This window comes from Pan troglodytes, chromosome 2 (genome assembly GCF_028858775.2).
Source record: "Pan troglodytes isolate AG18354 chromosome 2, NHGRI_mPanTro3-v2.0_pri, whole genome shotgun sequence".
In the NCBI taxonomy this organism is placed as follows: domain Eukaryota; kingdom Metazoa; phylum Chordata; class Mammalia; order Primates; family Hominidae; genus Pan; species Pan troglodytes.
Window position 1 is genome coordinate 33,254,080 of NC_086015.1, and position 20,658 is coordinate 33,274,737.

The 20,658-nt window shown below is 37.9% G+C and overlaps 1 protein-coding gene and 1 long non-coding RNA gene across 16 annotated transcripts in view; one reads left to right on the forward strand and one right to left on the reverse strand.

Annotated features, from left to right (window-relative positions):
- The window catches only part of RBMS3 (RNA binding motif single stranded interacting protein 3), a 1,471,465-nt gene that overhangs the window by 699,773 nt on the left and 751,034 nt on the right, over window positions 1–20,658 (forward strand). For 2 of the 15 annotated variants that reach the window (XM_016940080.4, XM_016940084.4), the window contains exon 1: window positions 13,042–13,997. The exons of 10 other annotated variants lie outside the window; for them this stretch is intronic. In XM_016940080.4, coding sequence (XP_016795569.1) covers window positions 13,923–13,997 — 75 coding nt within the window. In that variant the 5' untranslated portion in view covers window positions 13,042–13,922. Of the gene's footprint in view, window positions 1–13,041; window positions 13,998–20,658 lie in introns of those variants that run through there. 3 more of the 15 variants (XM_016940082.3, XM_016940086.4, XM_016940081.4) reach the window with 2 other exon arrangements.
- LOC107970401 (uncharacterized) lies at window positions 6,514–13,043 on the reverse strand. Its single transcript, XR_001713008.4, has 2 exons — window positions 12,954–13,043; window positions 6,514–6,641 (listed from the first exon to the last, which is right to left on the reverse strand). It is a non-coding gene; the product is annotated as an uncharacterized LOC107970401 (long non-coding RNA).

Genomic DNA, 20,658 nt, shown 5'->3' on the forward strand with positions numbered 1-20,658 from the left:
ACAATTGGTTATACTGAAACTGACAAAAAGAGATTTCCCAAACCAAACATATTGAATCCAATACATTTATCCCTGGTTATAATGGATAGAGCCTTCCATTATGAGCTTATGAAACAACACCATTCGATTTTTCTAGGGGCCTTGACATAAGCATTGTTTCTTTACCAGAAAAAAATAAGCTAATTTTTAGAGTTCGTAGCAAAAATAAATAAGCTGTTGTTGTACAGGCCTTGACTAGTTCCCGTGTGACATACATCAGAACCATAGACTCTGCAGGTCCATTTGGTACAGGTACAGGGGTCTTCTGCCTGTAATCCCTGTCCTTGGTAACATTTGTAGCCTTCTCCTAGGAGGATGACTGGTGAGGGAATAGATGAATTTATCTTAGTCTTTGTACCATTGTAAACCCAAGCATTGGCATAAGGTCCACACAGCCCTTTAGAAATAAATGAATAAAGCATTTCACACCAAATCATGCTTTGGGGGTAATCCATGTCCATCGTATCGAGCAAATAAACTGACTTTCTTTTATTGATTCCTCTCAAGAACTTGCCTTTTTTGGGGACTAAGAACCCAACATTTCCAGCCTGAGCGAGGAATAATAGAGGCACCTCTGGGCCAGACATCTTCTTTTCCAGCTGCTGCCTTTTGAAGATGGGGTGGCCTCGGGTTCCCACATGCCACACCCCAAAGCTGGTGCCAGGGAGTCTTCTCTGTACCATCCCTGCAAGTGGCTATTTGATAGCACATTGCTAATCCTGAAAAACTCTCACATCTCTTTCCCATTGGATGTAAAGAGGAAGGCAAAGAGTGAGCTGCATAATAAATCTTATTCAGTATTAAAAGAAAACAAATTTTTTGTTGTTAGGGTGGTTCACTTTGCACTCTCTTTACTGGCTCAGAGGCTGCATGCATGTTGGGGAATATGAGGGAATGGCCCCAGCTGGAAGGGGTGAGACAAGTTTAACTGTCAAATTTAATGCAGCTGCCCACTATGAGAGGGAAGAAGCCAGAGGAAGGCTATCTACAGGCTGAGTCTCTCACTGTCTCTTTCCCCCAGTGATGTCACCCTTTACTCACCACTATGGCAGTTAAGATCAAGAGTCGAGGCCAGGTGTGGTGGCTTATGCCTGTAATCTAGTGCTTTGGGAGGCTGAGGTGGGAGAATCGCTTGAGGCCAGGAGTTTGAGACCAGCCTGAGCAACATAGTGAGACCTCATCTCTACAAAAGGTAAAAACAAAAACAAAAACAAAAACAAAAACAAACAAACAAACAGGAGTCCCAAAGTCTCAGGGGCCTCACACTCACACTGTTTTCTCCACCACACAGTGCCAAACATTCCCAGAAAACCTCCTAAAATGAGCTCAGTACAACCCACCCTGGTCATAAGTGGATACTGTTCTAAACTCTTAAGAGGTACAAGCATTTCATCATACTTGCTAAATGCTAACCTGAGCTTTGCCACATTTTTACTAATTGGACAGAACGTATTTCTTAACATTTCTGTTTTTGATTCTTGTTAATTGGTGAGTACCAAAGTACATCTCTCACAGAGGAAAACTGAACGTATTAGTTAAGGTTGATCCAGAACTCCCAAATGTTAAAACTTGGCTTTATTTAGAGGTTTAGCTTGTACTAATTACCCCTTAGCTTTACTAGCCCTATATAACAAGCTACCTTCTGCATATTTTGTGTGAAAGCTGATTTTCTGAAAGGATGAGAGTTGTAGGAGCAAGGAATGAAATAGGTGCTAAGTTTTATTTCCTACTAAATAATTCTCCTCAAGGTGGGTAAACTTTTAGTAGTTAAATTGCTAAAAACAAAGATTCTACACTGCAAGAACAAATCTCCAGTGACAATTATTTGTCTGTGTTCTTAGCATTTATGAGTCTCAGTAAACAGTCAGTACATTTATGTTCCCCCCATTACCTTCGGTCATAAACTTCCTTAAAGGAAAACGAATAATTATGTTTCCTGACTGCATAATGAACATAAACATCCAGAATACTGAAGCCCTGGTGGGATGGATGGAGCATCTGGACTACCAGGGGTTTAACTGTTTTTGAGGCACTGGCAAAAGTGTCAGGCAGGCTGTATGGCCACGATTTAGTGCTGTTCATGCGGATGTCATCTCTAGAAGGCAAAACATAATTTGTGGTGGTTTTTTTTGGGTGTCAGGGCCTCCCATTGTAAAGTTGCTGGGAGGGGCTAGGAGTCTGGCAAACCCTCTGGCTCAGGTGCGACAACCACATGTTGCTGATGTGAGCCCCGCCAGCCACCCCCTGGGGCCAGTGAGTGTACCCCTGTAGGCAGAGAGACGCAGGCTCATCTTAGTTTAATAGCAAGTGTATTGTAGCCGTCCAGGAATCTTGGAATCAGAAGGTGACCTTCAATGACTAAGTACAACCTGCATTTTACACACAAGGCAACTGAGGCTCCAGCTGGGGGATTGATATTGCCAGGGACAGTCACCGCCAAGAAACCCTGCATGTCCTGATTTTGGGTTTGATACTCTTAAATTTCTTCCTCGGAGTCAGGAAGGTATGGTGCAGGTTAGAGAGTAAGGACTAGGCAAAGAAAACAGAGTTAAGAAAACAAGTAAAGTAAATGTGAGGGAATTAAATTTTTCCTTTGTAGTTCGTGTGGGTTTACTCTTTGTACTGTGATCAGAAAACACAAGACCTACTATTTTGTAGCACAATAAGGTGACTATAGTTAATAATAACTTAATTGTATATTTTAAAATAATTTTTAAAATGTAATTGGATATCTCATGTATCCCATACGTATATACACCTATGTACTCACAAAAATTTAAAAAATTAGATTTTTGTTTAAAATAAGAAAACACATCAATGCAACTTTTTTTTACCACTAGAAGTGTAAAAATGAAAATGAAGGAAAATAAGAAAATTTTCAGCACTTTTCTATCAGGGGTGAAAACTAGTGTTTTTAATCCCTAATTGACCCCAGCTGATATTTTTGTAAAACTAGAATGAAAATTACTAGAAAATGAAAAAGCATAAAGCAGACTTCCAAAATCCAAGTCCAACCTTTATTATAGACAAGAGACTAACAGTTCTTTGGACAAATGACCATAAAGTTGCTAGACATGAATTCTTTATCCCTAGACTCACTGGTCAGGGATGTGTAAATTTTGCCAGTCAGCACTTGTCTGCAGACCACACTTTGGGCAGCATTGCCCTTCATCTCCTTTTCTGTTCTGTTTTGCATATTTTTCTGGTCTCTCTGAATTGTACTTTTCTGATATCAGGGATGGGGATCTGGACATCTGTCATTCTAGATAGTACTTTATTGTGTTGAATAACAATTTAAGAAAACAATTTAAATTTTCCCGCATGCCAAAAGGAAAGACATCAGCTTAAAACCATAACAAAAACAGAGCTCCTGGAATACTGTATTGCTTTATATCAGAAACACCACTGGTGGTTTAAGTCTCTCTTAAAGGGCAGTTAATTTGGGGACACTTTTGGTTTACACAGTTTAAGTGTAAAAACGATAGAAAATATTAACCATTGTCAATTGTCATTCCATTTAGAGACGCCGTCAAATCTTCTGTGTCCTCTGAAAGGCCTGTAAACTGTCTCAGTACATCAGTTGGGAGTAGGGTGGCCAGATTTAGGCTATAAAAATACAAAATACCCAGCTAAATTTGAATCTCAGACAAGCAATGAATAATTTTTATAAGTTCAGTTCAAATTTTTTGAGGCATACCATATGTAATATTTTAGACATACTTATATTTTAAAACTTATTATTTTCTGAAATTCAAATTTAACCAGCTGTCCTGTATTTTATATGGCAATTCTAATTAGTAGCCTTTTGGCATGGACTTCTGCCACTCTAGATTTTTCTGGGGAGAAGAATCGGCCCTGCCAAATCAAATATAGCCATGTCGACCATATTTGCTTAGCTATTGGCAGCTGGAAGCTGGAAGTCAATAAAAGTGAAGATACTTCTTTCTGAAAAAAATGTGTTGCCCATGTGGCAAAGAAGTTACATATTTTTCCCTAGCTTGAGGCTTTCAGTTGCATGTTTTCTAATGCACTGCTCCGCTGATGGTACTAATCATGGTAGAAGGCATGCTTGTGAGAAGGACCACTTGGAATCTACCTCCTCCATCAGGACAAAATTCACTCCATGGGCTGCAAGTAGCGGAATTTGTGATATCAAAACATGCAGAAGGCATAGTGAGAGACTGAAAAAAAAAAAACCCACTAGTGTTATAACACATTACAAATAAACTGCCAAGAGATGTATCAATATTTGAAAAAATATAAATTTAGTGAGAAGTACATGGCAAAAGTCCTATATTAGGCTATTCTTGTATTGCTATAAGGAAATACCAGAGACTGGGTAATTTATGGAGAAAATAAGGTTAACTGGTTCATGATTCTGCAGGCTGTAGAGGAAACATAGGTCTGGCATCAGCTTCTGGGGAGACTTCAGGGAGCTTACAATCATGGTGGATGGCAAAGAAGAAGTAGGCACACACAACACATGGCAAAAGCAGAATCAAAAGTATGGGGTGAGAGATGCCACACACTTTTAAATGACCAGATCTTGTGAGAACCTTCTATCACGAAGACAGTACCAAGCCATGAGGGATCAGCCCTGATGATTCAAACACCTACCACCATGCCCCACGGCGGATTACAATTCAACATGAGATTGTGCAGGGACACATATCCAAACTATATCAAGTGCAAAGGTAGAATTAGAATGTTAAAAGTGAAAATATTGCATATTTATTCAGGTTTAAACCTTTCAAAGACTTATCCTTTGCCATTCATTGGTAGCTGTTACTATTTCATTAAGTGATATTTGTCTTTATGTCTTAAATGAGAATGTTGACATCATTTTGATGTAGAACTAATGCTCCCAGATTTTAAAGAAAGACAAACTTTTCTTAAATTGATGCTTGGTTCAGATAGAGAGGAAATGACTAAAGTACACATGTAATTTATTTTTCTATTGTCACCTCTGGGCTTTTAAAAATGTCCTCTCAGATAATAATAAAAATCTGTACTTTGGAATACACTTACCCTAATATTTCTTTTAAAATAATGTTCACTTTAAATAGTGAAATAACATGTTCATTTTAAGATAAATTGGAAAATGCCAAAATTTATCAAAAAGAAAAGTAAAATCACAAAATACCTAACCACAGAGGAAACAATTCACTGTGGTTATTTTGGTATTGTTCTTCCATTCTCTTTGTATTTCATAGTTGAAAACCTGCATATATAATATCATATTCTGATTTTTTTCCATTAGTTATTCACCCTAAACATTTTCCATATTGATAAATTTTTTCTCAGTATCATTTTAATGGTTGAATCATAATTTATTCATTGGTGATTTATTTAACCAACCTGCTAGGCCTGGACATCAGGTTACTCCAATTACTTACACTTAAAATGTTAATCGGATGATCTATTTTAGATTCTTAGAACTGAAATGACTGGAAAATGATCTTTAAGACTATATATTTTGTTTAAATTATATTAGAAGCATTATAGATATTTATTAGGAATGTATTAGAGTGCCCATCTCACTGACTTTTATAGCTGCCTTATTTATCTTTCATTAGGATTTTCCAAAGAAGTGGAACCATATTTCATATATATATATATATATATATATGAGAGATTTCAAGGAATTGGTTCACACAATTATTGTGGGAGCTGGAGGGTCCCCACAATAACCTTCAGGGTGAGCCAGCAGGCTGGAGACCTGGGGAAGAGTTGGTAAAGAGTCTTGAGTTCAGAGGCAGCCTGGGAGCAGAATTTCTTCCTTCTCCAAAAATCTTGGGTGTTTATGCTTAAGGCCTTCAACTGACTGATGAGGCCCACCTACATTATGAAGGGTAATATGCTTTACTCAAAGTGCCCTAATTTAAATGTTAACCACATTTAAAAAATACCTCACAGCAACACTTAGACTAGTGTATGACCACACAACTGGCACCATAGCCATGCCAGGTTGACAGGTGCAATTAACCATCACATTTGTCATCCAGAGAGAGTTTTTGCTATGTGATAAAAAGACATGCTCTTTCTTTCCAGTTTTTTGTCTGTCTCCATGCAGACACAACTGACTTATTTAGAACTTATATGTATACTGTTTTTCCATTTTAAACACAAAGGTTATCTCATCCAATTTTCAAATAAAGCATTTAAGATTGCCATCAGATGATGCTGAGGACTAAGCCTCTGGGCCGTACACAGACATGAGTCAGGAATATTCCTCTACCATGCTGTAACTGGGCAAACTTGGATAGGGTAGTTACATCCTCATCCTCTCAATTTTCTGTGTTGTAAAGTGTGAAAAATCGTACCTACTTCCCAGGTACTTGTGAATATTTATTGAGGAAATATTTATATTACTAGTAGTATATACTGTGTAGTAGGCCATGTATTAATATATTTTTTTCTTTTTTGTTTCAATCAGTTCAGGATGCTATAACAAATTACCATAGACTGAGTGGCTTAAGCAACAAACATTTATTTCTCACAGTTCTGGAGGCTGAGCAGTCCAACATCATGGTGGCAGCAGACCTGGTGTCTGATGAGGGCTTGCCTCCGGGTTTGCAGAAGGCAGGTCTTCTCATTGAATCCTCACATGGCAGAGAGGAAAGAGAGATCACCTCTTCAATATCTCCTCTTATAAAGACACTAATCTCATTCATGAAGCCTCTGCTCTACTAACAAAATTATCTCCCAAGGGTCCCACCTGCTAATACCATCACACTGGGGGTTAGAATTTCAACACATGAGTCTGGGGAGGATACAAGCATTCAATTCATAACACTCTTTTTTAACATAACTTTTTTCTTTTTTAGCTCATCAACTCCAGTACCCATTTCCAACAGTCAGTGTACAAAAACCTTTCCCTCTTCAGAATACCTAATACTTTAACAGTGCTCCTTCCAGAAAACCTAACATTTTTTACCTTTTGGGTATAAGTCTCATTTACCCTTTTATTTTTTCACAAAATAGTGTCCGTTAACCACTAGCACATAAATGAGATGATTTCAGAGAAACCATTTACAGTAGTTTCCTGCCCCCATAGCTTCTTCCCAGTTTTGTTTCCGTGGCTTCAGGTTTCGGTTACCAGTGGTACAGTAAGACATTTTGAGAGACCGAGAGAAAGACTCATATAACTTTTACTACAGTATATTGTTATAATTATCTTTTGTATTATTATTGTTGTTATTCTCATATTGTGCCTAGTTAATAAATAAATCTGTCACACATATGTATGCGTAGGAAAAAAAACATTACTTATAGGATTCAGTACTATCCAAGATTTCAGGCATCCACTGGGAGTCTTGGAATATATCCCCTATGAATAAGAGGGAAGTACTCCATTTATTTATTTAAGAAATATTTATTAAGAGTGTATTAAATCCCAAGGACTATTCTGTGCATCGGAATATAATGTGTTAAATAAACTCATTGCCCTGTGGAGCTTAGATATTAGTGGGAGAAATACCCAAATAAGAAAACCAAAAATGTATAACCAAATTATAAGTAATGTTGTATTAAACAGGTGGCCTAGGATAATCTCTGGTAACAATCACCACATTTTACTAGTACACTGTAACAAAGGTTTATTTCTTGATTATGAGAAGTCCACAGTGGCTAGTCCAGGCAGCTATCCAAATTTGCTGCCCTCAGCTTTCCAAGATGCTCCCTTCTTGCAGCTCCTTCATGTCAGCACGTGTTTCCACTAGAGAAGAATCAAACAGCAGCAGCTAAAAGCTTTTACATGTGTCACTGCTGCTTCATGTTTTATTGGCCTTGGCAAGTCACATGGCCAGGCCTACTTTCAGTGGAGTGAGAAAATGTGAATCCTGGTAATCCCAGTGGTAACAAAGAACTGGATGTCCCTACCACAAGTATTAAATGCTATGAAAAATGGAGATAGAAAGAGAGGATACAGAACGTGTAGTTTTTGCAAAGATAATAGAATAAAAACAGACATAATCCTTCATGTGTATTTTTGCTTTCTAACAAAGTATGTATTTCAGAAAAAAATTAAGGCGATTTAAAGAAAACTATTTAATAACTGTTGTTACAAGTTGGTTCTCAGATATGAGAAAAAACATAAAGATTATACATGAATGGCTGGTGTTTAGAAATATAGAGTTGTTAAATCCATTTGAGGACAGGGACAATAATATTTATATTGGTACCCTCAATTATTTAGGCACATAGTAAGTATTCAATAAAACGCTGTTGAAGTTAACAATTCTCATTGTTTTTAATTCTTCTTTTCTACCTGATTAAATGTCTCAAACTAAATTATCGTACAATTTTGTCCTGAGGTTTGATATTGTCTTTCAAGGCTAATTTTAATCATCTTTACATCAATATTTTTATATTCAACTATTGTTTAAATTTCGACCACACACACTTGAATCACTAGTTGTCTCTCCTAATTTGTCTTGGGTGTTTTCCTAAACCATTGGTAAGTATTCTGCAGAGAAAAAAAAAGTTGTAACAGTACCTTAATGTTGGAATTTGAAATCTACCATTTTATATATATATATTTAAACAACTTTTATGTTTAACATTCCTTTGACAAGTGCTGTGTTGGAGAGGGATTTAATACATTTAAATAAAGCGGGCATAAAATGCAAAGATTTACAAAAATTCTTTCAAGGTCATGCATGTCCTTCTTAAAGATAGAAGGGTATATGTATGTAGTTTTTAGGGTAGTAGAATTACGGTTTGTCTTTCGACTTCTGTTCTTTTCTCTTGTTTTCCACTGAATCTTTTTTTTTTTTTTTTTAGATGGAGTTTCCCTCCTGTCACCCAAGCTGGAGTGCAATGGTGCAATCTTGGCTCTCTACAACCTCCGCCTCCCGGGTTCAAGTGATTCTCCTGCCTCAGCCTCCCGAGTAGCTGGAATTACAGGCATGCGCCACCACACCAGGCTAATTTTTGTATTTTTAGTAGAGACGGGGTTTCACCATGTTGGTCAGGCTGGTCTCAAACTTCCAACCTCAGGTGATCCACTCGCCTTGGCCTCCCAAAGTGCTAGGATTACAGGTGTGAGCCATTGCACCCAGCCTTGAATAAATCTTTATAATTTAAAACACAAATCATCCAAAGAAAGGACTCAGTTATTCTCTGAGTGGATAAGTCAAGAGCAAACTAGAAGAGCATTCTCATCTCTACCCCGGTGACCTTCATTTCAGCATTTCGGTGCTATTGCTTCCCCATTTCCCAGTGGCAGGTCTGAGACATCATCTCAGGCCCCTTAGTCAAAAACTTGTCCTACATCAGTGCCTCATCTGGGCATGGTGGCTCAAGCCTGTAATCTCAGCACTTTGGGAGGCCGAGACAGGTGGATCACCTGAGGTTAGGAGTTCGAGAACAACCTGGCCAACATGGGAAAACTCCATCTCTACTAAAAATATAAAAATTAGCCTGGCATGGTAGTGGGTGCCTGTAATACCAGCTACTTGGGAGGCTGAGGCAGGAGAAATACTTGAACCCGGGAGACGGAGGTTGCAGTGAGCTGACGTCACACCACTGCCCTTCGGCCTTGGCAACAGAGCAAGACTCCATCTCAAAAAAATAAAAAATAAAAATCAATCGATCAATCAATCAGTCAGTGCCTCTTCTGTCTAGCCTGTGAATCACGTGACCCAGTGAGAGTCTATGCCCTTTGATGCAGTTTGCTGTTCTTGGATTTGTCTGAAATTTGTTGGTTAGTTGGCAAATAGGACACAGCTGTCTTCTGATTTAGAGAGTGCCTTAAACCAGTTACCTCCTACCTTAACTTGATCATTTAAATGGAAAGCGCTACTGCTCCAACAGAGCAGAAATGATATAAAAACTATTTCTGATGTGAGTATCTTGCCTCCTGAATTGCCATGGCTACTGGTGTCTCTGAGGGAAGAAAATAAAAAATAAAAACACAGGTTTTACAATTCCCACAGGTGGTAAACCTACTTTGCATTACTTAAGAAAAGCTTTGAAGGTGCAATGAGGGTTTTTAAGCTAATGACAATTTATGCCTAAAACATTACAATAATCCAACGAAATCAAATAGCATTTTAAAAAGTAACAATTTTATGTAGAAATTGCTGATAGCATCAACACATGCTGGGAACTTTACAGATAATGGGTTATATCAGTTTTGGCTGAGGAGTTATTTGGCCTTTCATTTGTAAATAAGACAGTATTCTTTTCCCTTTAAGGAGTATCTAGACCATGTATTAATGAAAGAGTACTTATATCCTTTGTCCATGGTGGCAGAATTAGCCAAAGCAATCTTGGATTTTGTTCTTACAAGATAGAACTTGGAGGAGCATTAATAGGTTGTTTAAATGACAGCATTCTATAGTTGAAGATGACTAGATGTAGAATCTGAATATTTGGATAAAGTCCTGGCTGTACTGTTAACTATCAATTAATTAGCTTTCCATATCAGTTCTTTACTAAGGTTTATATGATCTGGCCCAAGGGTACCTCCCTAACCCCATTTTATGGTCTTTCCTCACTTGCTTCATTTCAGCCTCTGTGCCGGATCTTGCACATTCCAAAGACACAGTCCCACTGCAGGCCGTTCTGTACTTACTGTTCCCTATGACTGGGATGTTTCTCCCCCATGTGCAGGCTGGCATTTGTTAAGCAGATCCAACATGGTACAAGGTGTTTTAAAAGCTTCATGTGTTTATCTGGGTTGGTTTTCTAAATAACTGTATGAAGTGAATAGTGATATCTGATGGATGAAGAAACTGAGGGAGATGAATGAAGAAGAGGCAGGATTGGAACCCAGGCAGTCTGGATGGGATCCAAGGCATTAACACTAAGTATTCTCACAGTGCACAATACCCAGAGAATGGTTCACACCCTTGCTTTGACCTTAGGAAAGCATTTTCCAAGGCTCTTCCTTGGAGAGCATTTTCCTATCTTGTTTAAAGTAGAATCTCTGTGACTTTGTTTCTCTTTACTCTGTTTCATATTTCCTTACAGCGCTTTGTATTTCCTGACATTATACTGCATATTTACTTGTTTATCCCTTTGTTTGTCCCCCCTTCCCCACTAACTATAAACTCGATGAAAGAAGGACCTTGTTCTGATTCATGTGCCTCTATATCCTGCACCCAGGTCAGTTCTTGACCTGTAACAGGGACTGAAATGTACTGAAAGAGGGATGTAAGTCAGGTTGAAAAATTATTAATTATGTCTAACATTTTATTCTTCAGACATTTACTGAACACCCATTTTGTGCTCAACTCTATGCAAGTTTTTGGAAATATAAGGGCAAGTGAGAACAATGTGACCTCCTGCCCTCCCAGAGTTTAGAACATCATGGAAGAAACAAACAATAAGCAGGCAAATACATGTAGAATAAGCCTTCTATGAGGGCAAATATAAAGTGCAGCAGAGAAGGAAGGGTTTAGAGAAAGCTACTGTGAGGAGGTGATATCCATACTGAGACCTGAAGGACAGGCTGAAGGGTAAAAGTGGTGGAGATGGACTTGGGAGAGCACTCCAGGAAGAGGGAATGACAGAAGCCTCTGAGAGCATGCTCCTGTCCTGAAAGTAGCTCAGAGTGACTCCGGTATAGGATGTGAGGGGCAGAGTTGAAAGTCCGAGACTAGAGTAGAAAGCCAGGGCCAGACAGCTCGTCAAGTGTCCTGAAACCTATTCCAAAGAGTCAGGACTTTATTGTTTGAGAAACGTGACACCACTGGAGGATTTTAAAATCAGTGTCATTTTTAGTATCTGATTCAGTGTACTGCCTTCAGCCAGGAGAGTTGGCGGTATTTCTATTTTATAGATGGGACAACTGAGGCCCCAAATAATACATTTAAGAGATAGGTGGGGTTGATTTAATATTGTCAATCACCATGTTGTCAGGGCCTCCTAACTCTTACCCTCTCACCCTCCATCCTTCCTTCCTTCTGATTGTTATTCTTGTCAAAAGTAAAACATAAAACTATTTACCTGCCATCCTTATTTTTATCCAAGGAACACGTATGCACTCACACAGCTTCCAGAAACCAGTTCCCCTCGGTGGAAGCCAGTTGCTTTAGGGGTGGTGCGGCTTGTATGTGGATGGACACCATGTGTGCACTGAGCCTAAATTCTCTGTTCTTCTTGACTAGGAAGCTGGATTTGTACCAGGGACCTTTTATCTAAATAGGCGACTCTGGGCTCAGGAGAACAGAGCCGACTTGACAAAGTAGAAAAGAGCTCAGTATTGGTCTGCCCACGCTTTGGGCATGCGTGAGCACTCGCAGCAAAACACAGCTGGCACATCTAATTTTAGCCTCGCCCGCCTTGAAAAGGGACCCTTTAAGGAAATATATTTTATCTGAAACAATTTGTATTATAATGTAGCAGCTGATAGACATGACAGAATATTATCATTGGTGGGAAAAAACTCTGCCAAGCAATTATGATTTTTGTTCTTTTTTTTTTAGATGATCTCAGTAAAGTGATTAAAGCATCAATGCATCAAAATAATCATAAAGAGAGAGACAATGGGAGAAACAGATTTTATCTGTAAAATATCTGACGAACCTAAGGGGTCACTTCCTTTGATTTTTTTTTTTTACAAAATGGATGTATTTTTAAAAAGTTATTATTTTTGATATGTTCAGTTGATCAGTCCAATCTGATGACATGTGGCATTAATAGTAGTCCTGGAGTAGACCCTAAAATTTCTTCAATACTTAACATCCACCAGGTTTTCCAGGTAGTAAAAGGTTAGTTTCTCAATCAGCTCTCGTATGCGTCTGGCTCTAGTGTGTTAACAGATTTTGAAAGCATCCGGGACTTACTTTTTTCCCCTTTAACCAGCAAGGTTAGTTCCCCTGCCTTTATTTCTTTTCCTTTCTCCTCCTTGCTTCTTTCGTCCTCTCTTCCCTCTCTTCTGTGTTTTGTTTAGCAGTGTGGCTTACCTTGGAACTTGGCAAAAAGAGGAACAAAAAGCAGCTCTTGTGTGGGGTAGATGGAGGAGGGATAAGAAATAATCCACCGCCCGCATTTGAGTTCTTCAGGTTCAGTTCCAGCGGCAGCAGCGTTGCTGCAAAAATCGCTTGCTATTCGAGATAGCCAGCAGAGGGAATCGGAACTTTGCTTGCAGCAGGGGTTGAAGCAGCCTTTTTTTTTTTTTTTTTTTTTTTTTTTTTCTTGGAGGAAATACTGCAGCCTTCTGGACTGCGTACGCTGCTCCCTGGAGAGGCTCTCTCGGTTCCACCCACCGGCTGGAAGGAGGGGAAGTGAATGAAAGGACAGGACAAGCCCCGAACACCATGTCACTCTGGGAGGGAGACAGCAGCAACTAAGCTGTACAAGGTTTTTTTTTTTTTTTTTCTTCCTTTTTTTCTTTTTTTTTTTCTTTTTCCCCTTTCTTTTTCTTTCTTTCTTTTTCTTTCTTTCTGTCTTTCTTTCTCTTTCTCTCTCTTTTTTTCTTTTTCTTTAAGGTGGGGAAAGAGACAACCAAGAGACAGGAAGCTGATCTGCAAGGATTCGGAGTTGTGCTAAAAGGACTTTGATTTTTTTTCCCCTTTACGAACGCTGGCCATTGACATCACTACAGACAGCCTGGTTAGAAAACAAACTGCCTCATCCCAAGTGGACCCCGGCAGCTGGGGGAAGCCAGGCAAGATCTGGGAAGGCTGTGTGTGGGTGTTTTTTCTACAGATCTCACTCCTCGCCCTTTTTTTTTTTTTCCTTTGGTGTGTGTTTTTTGTTTTGTTTTGTTTTTTAAAAAAATTCTTGCTGTGTTGGAACTAGCGAGTGGTGGAGTCTCTGAAGCCTCATCAGTCACCGGGACTGTCAGGAATAGTGGTTTAAGAGGAAGCTCGGCCTGGGGCACTATACCCTGTCATCCAGTTCCCTGCCTCGGAGATAAAGATTCCAGCTACATGGGCAAACGCCTGGATCAGCCACAAATGTACCCCCAGTACACTTACTACTATCCTCATTATCTCCAAACCAAGGTATGGCTTGACCCACGGTCTGGCAATCAGCGTGGTATCGTTCTGCACTTGGGATGGGAAACAGACAGGCGTGTGAATTATTAGTTAACCCCCACCCCCATCACTTCTTCCTGCTTCTTTGAAATTAGTGACATACCAATGGAGTTAATGAGGCAGAGGAAGACATAAGAAGAAAGCAGCAAACCCGGAATTGTAGCTTTCTCTTTAAGGAGAGATAATAGTTTCACTTGAGTTCAGTTCCTTTGTTGTTATTTGGCAGCATAAATGGTCCTGATATCAGGAAAGTCTTTTGCAGATGGGCACGGTTTATAGAAAGCAGATCACAACAGTGATTACCAGGCACAAGAATATAATTTCAGGGGCTTTTCTGGTGAGCTGTTCTTTGATTGTGGCTCTAAAAGGGTTTTTCCCACTGGATAGGACGTGCAACGGTGGGGGTAACTCAAACTTTTAATCGCAGGGTATAGAATGAAAGAAGGGTGTGAGAAGGTATAGGGCTCCTACCAGAGTCTCTGAGAGTTTATTTTTATTTTTAATTTGCCTTGCCTATTTTATTTTATGTTGAGGATGATCAGCATGCTACAGACTGCTTTACAATAGATGTTCTTTACTTTTAGAAGATCTATTTTTCAGTGTAGCTGCCATGAGGAGGCCTGAGTCTTGAAAAGGAATGAAATGTAACTGATCATAATTGGACTTGAATTGGTTAAATACTTTAGGCTTTATGTGTGTGTGTCAAATGACCATTAGGGGCCCAGAGGCAAGCCCACGTAAGTAAGCAGTGGGCAGTACCTACCCTGAACTTTATCCTGCAGTTAAGACATGAAAGACTCTCAGGTGTGAAATCACTGCTCCGATTTGTCAATTAAATTGGACTTGATTAGGGGGAAAACATGTTAGCGGAGTGACCACCTCGAGTGTACGGGTGATATTATTTTGTATTGCATTAGCATTAGCCAGACTCCACCGTCTCCTTAATAAATAAATATGCCGAGAGTGAACAAGGCGTGCCTGAATGATCTATGCTGTCACCAGGACTCGGTGATGTGATTAGGGTTTGGTAATTCATGCTGTAGTTATCTGTCATTTATTTTGTCTCGTCCAGCAATGCCTATTTGTAAACCAGACTGGGAAGCAGACTTTCAGTATTATACAAAAGATTATTGCTTTGTTTTTTTCTTTTTCAATTGCTTTGTAATCCACCCTGCCCCTCCAAGGTCGACTCACACTGCTATTTGCCTTTGTGAGCATTTAGTTTGTGCTGCTGATGCTTAAATAGACTAGCCCTCCTGCTCGGTGCCTTAAGTTTTAACTCTTTGGGGGTGTTAGGTTGAGAATGCTGCCTGCCATTCCTCAAGGAAATGGCAGAGCAAGGACAAGTTAAAAGGGGAAAATTTACAGTCATTTCTCATGCCTCAACAAAACAAAAACAATAAACTCAAAGGTTGCATGAAAAATATCAGACATTCCATCCCTTTTACTCATTTGGCTAAATTTTTCCAAGTGTTTCAAAAATTACACTTTGTTTTGGGTCCTTGTTTTCTACTATGGTATATATTCAGAAAAGAAACTTTAGATTGAAATGAATAACATAATTGTTTTTCTGTTTGAGACTTCTTTTAACCTATTACTAACAGGAAATAGTGAATGTTATGCACATTTTTTCAAAGACACAGGGTGCTGGATGAGCTATACTAGTAGAAAGTGTGTGCGAGAGAGAGAAAGATGGGGGGTAAAGAGAGAGAGTGGAGTAGTGAGGGAAAAGAGAGGAGCCTGAAAAATAGGGAGATTGTAGATATCTGTTTTGGAGTTCTATGTAGTTTAGTGTTGTATAGACAGGCGGCATCTGGATCTTGTTACTCTCAAGCTAGCCAACACCATGAACTTCTGGAACATTTTTAAAGAAGTTAGATCCATTAGGCGTCCTATGTTGATACTATCCTGATATCAGATCAGGATAGTAGGGAATATAAGATCAGCTATTTTGCCTATCATGGTAGTTCATATTGATTATTATGTTGTAAAATGTTGACAATGCTTTGAAGTTGTCCTATATTGTTATGGTGGCTCTGAAATGACAGACATTAATAGCATTCCTGGAAGCTGAAGATGAGAAAATGTGCCCTGTTTTGAAACTTGCATAGAGAGGAAATGAGATGAAGAGTCAATGTGCAATCATATTTTAAAATGTGGGTACTGGGGATTTTCTGACAGGGTTAATACTATACAATGAAGTACCATCATGTTTCAGTGTAACAGGAAAACAACTGGGTTATTTCCACATCACTTTTTGTTCCTTCTACACTTATACCTCAAAATATAATTTATAATCATTTTAAATGAAGTACATGCTGCTTATATTTATTTGGTAAGCCTGGGTGGAATTCATAAAATCCACTCTTTGTAGCCTTGGCTTGGAGTTATAATCCAATTTGAAATTCATAGCTATTTAAAATGATGCTAATATGTCAATAATACTTATGTTTGATGAAAATAGAGTCTACGGTAGGTAAAAATCGTATTCTGGTGATAACATATCTTAAATTTTTCTCTTAATTGAGGTAGGTTTTCTTCCTGCCAATCCACAAGGGCTATTTACTATCATTAGTTTTTTGGGGAAAATCTTCATGGGATTTTAAAGGATTGAAATGTTTATTACTACATTATTTCAGAAAATGCACACATGCTGAACTCTCTTTTTCTACTTGTGTAATGATAAATACCTTTGCTATTTTTTAATGATAAAACAAAATGAAAATGAGATTTAAGAAATAAATGCAGATGTTTCCATTCCCTGGAGTACATAGTAAAGTTTTAGAAGAACTTGCGACACTTCCCTGCCTTCTCTGCTCCTATTATTTTCCATTGCATTGGAATGAATCTCTCAACTTTGTTTCTTTAAAAGTAAATGTTTATGCTCCTTCAAATAATTTTTCAAATCCTTAAAATGTTATATATTAGAAAAATATACATGTAAGTTAAGATGAAAACCCAGTGGCTGACTCATATCTATAATGTGTAACAATGTTGTCATCCTGTGCTCCCTCTTTCACACCTCACATCTTTAAAAAGTTGTCATTTGTCAATTTTCTTTTTGATGAATTTTTTTCTTTTTTCTTTTTTTTTTTTTTTTTTTTTACCAAAAGAAGCAATTTCAAGGAGGAACATTACTTTGCTTAAGGAATAATGAAGAAATCTTAGTGATATGTTGTAATATTTAAATAAGAAACAACCGGATGAAAAAATAGTTTATCAAGGCAAATTTGCTGTTTGGAAGGGACACCCAGAATAATCAGCAAGTTTTAGAGAAAAAGGGCTCAAAAAATAGTTCGTTAGCTTAATGACAAAATACAAAATGTTTGATTAGTTGTAATCCAACATTTTTAAAGTATTTTATCACCCTTTCCAAAACAAAAACAACCTGTTGCTGTTGACTTATGAGATCCCAGGTGAATTTCATTCTGAATTTTTGAGGTACTTGCCGGGGTGGGGTGGGGGTGGGGGTGGTGGTGGGGAGTAGGTGGGGGTGGATGGGGGGGTTCTTGAAAAAAAATTAGTCAAGCTAGGTAAGCTACAAAGAAGAAAACCTGGTTACAGCCCGGTGAATTGATTTTTTTCCAGCCGAGAAATAGATATTTCTCTCACATATATTTGGAAAACTTTAGTCATCTTCATAAAACTTAAAAAGTTACCTAAGCACACACAGCAAGTTTCTCCTTTCTTCCTTTTCCACACCCTTACCAGTTCACTATGTTTCTACCAATCCAGTGCCCAGTTGCTAATGATGTTGCTCTCACATGAATTTACTGCATTCCCTTCTGGTTCCCCAGAAGGTCTTGAAGAAAGAGGTTCAGACTAGTGGACCCAAACAGAATTTCTTGGCTGGTGATACTCAGATTGTGTTCAGAGCCTGGTATGAAGAAGGGGCCAGGTGTAAGAAGTAGTTAATCAACTGCACGTTGATTTCAGGCTGAATATTCAACCATCTGCAGCCACCCGTCTCTAAAAGTCTAGCTGAAGCACAATTGATTGCGCCATAGAATGAGCAAACGCTCGAAAACACAAGTAGGTGAAGGAAGAGAGGCTTCTACGGAGCAAAGGATATTCTTAAAGATGTGAATGTACAGATCCTTAAAAAGCAAAACAAAACAACCCTGTAACACCCTCCTTACACATGAAAATGTAGAAAATCTTGCAGAGGGAGGGAATGAGTTTAGAATTTCCTTAGTACTTCCTGCCTCAGATTTGCATTGATATCCAGTTGGTAACTTGCCAGTTGTTTTAAAACAGCCTTGAAAACTCCAAAGTTCTGTTTTCCTTTGAAAGCCTGAAACATACAAAACTGGTTTTCTAAAATCTTCCAGCGATAGAATTTTTAGGTACAACTCCAAATGTTTTCTTTCGCTTCAGGGGGTAATATAATAGCATGAAACTATGATAGCATGAAACTATGATAAATCCTGTTTGTCTCACTTTAGACTGTATAGAATTTTTAATTGGTTTCAAATAAGAGGAAAATAGAAGGAAGGGGCCATCCTTGTTTCTTAGTTTTGTTTTTTTTTCTTAACTCCCCCAAGCCTTCATTATCAATGGGATTGAACACAATCCCAATGCATGTTTTGCTATTTTTTTCCATGATATAGACATTGTTTTTGCAATACTGAGTTTGGTGCCTACTTAAAAGGAGTAGAAATGTAAAAAGTTCATGGTATTTTCTTTTCTCCAGAATGGATTCAAACTTAAGGAAAATATCATGTATATTTAACAGCATCTTTCTAAAGCATTTTCCTTTCACGTTCTTTCAATATGGAAAAAAAATAGCACAAAATTATAGCACAAAATTATTTCCATGAAGTAATAAAATGTATCTGAGGGCTGGGGGTAGGGATAATTTGCAGGGAGGGACACAATATAGAAGGGAGGATGCAAGTTCATTCCAGGTCTTTCTGGCTTCAGGAATTCTGGAAAGCTTCATTTTTGCACTAGTATGATTTTACACAACCTTTTTGACATTATCAGTCTTTTGGCAGAGAGAGTTCAGTCACAATTATGCCCATGTCAAATTCTAAAATCAAACCAAAACAACAAAAAAAGTATTTTCTTTTAAAATAAAACTTTTTTAATGTCAAACTTTTTATTCAGAGTAAATGGTTGATGTTTATTCAAAATTGGCTTCAAGTACTACATTGAAATTGTTTTGTAACAGTCTCATAAGCCACAGCTGTATGTGATTAAATAGTGTAATATCAAAAGCATGTGAGAATAGACGTTTTTATGCTATAGCTATTGCACAGCAAGAGTGCAGATGGAACTGAAGGGAGACCAAAAGCGAAAATGTATTCATGTGGTGTAATACGTGTGTTGAGGATATGTGTTGCTATTTTTTGCAGTAGTGGGAAAATGTTGAACTATTTTGGATGTGCTTAGAAAATATCCTCTCGGAAAACGGAAACAGACATATAATACCATTTTTAAAATGTGGAGTGGATCATGCCATTTAATTAGAAAACACATAGGTGCTGAATAGATCTGAAACCAATTCAAGTGGAAGAATGAAAATTATTCCCATTGAGTACACATTCAAAAAGCAAAAGTGACTTTCTCATTTCTGTTTTGAAATTATAAATTTTTTTTTACTACTTTAATTTATGGAACTATTGTAAGAAAACCTTCATCCCATTGATACCTAAAGAAAAGTATTAGGCAATAAGAATCAGCAACTTACAGATGGCAAAATAGGTGGCAGTATATTGCTTTTTAAAGATATTTGGAAATATGATGCTATTCAGTGTTGTATAAATATTGCTCTTTTCTTACCAGTGTTAAAAATTACAAAGATACACAAGGACATACAACTTTTGCTTCCATTTCTGTAACAGAGATGTTATCGTAAAGAGGTGTCTGGTTTTAATGAGGTGATTTAATACAGTGTTTTTGAAATAATATTTGTTAATAAAAATTAATAACCTCTAGCTTCCTAGAGATAATAAATCTATAGGATTAATCATACTAATCATCACTACCATTCATATGTGATTGTTTTCAGGGCCTTGAGAAAGCTTATAGAATTGGCTATTTTTAGATTTCAGATTTTAGACAAAAGTAATTTTAAAAAGAAAAAGAGAGTGGCAGACTGAGATGAGTTAAATTTTGCTTGGTTTTGTTTTTATTTTTTTTTCTTTTAAGTTGATATTGGCAGATAATCTGGTCTTATTAAAAATGTTTTGTTTTATCCATGTAGGTTTATTACTCAGGGAGTATGTATTATGTGGAATCACGAATAAAATTTTAATAATTCAAAACCAATTCCTAATATCAAATTTCAAAAGTAAGGATAATAAAAGAAAGATAATAGATCCTATCATTTTGTGGGGGAATTCTCTGATTTGTATGTCAATGCATTGGTTTCTAGGTTGGGTTCCTTCACTAGGATCCCTTCCATTGTGAGATAGCTGAGCCTGCTTTAGTATCTTAGTGGTATCTTCAGGTGACCTCGGTTTTGTGTCATTCATGAATTTTTCTTTTGTTCCCAGATGCTTTCCACAGGGCAGATCCAATGCTGCTTTACTGGCTCTCTGGTGATTTGAAAAATTTAACTGTCTTCATCCTTTCACACGTCTAAATCCAGTGCACTGAGAGAAACACGTCCATCACTTGGGAG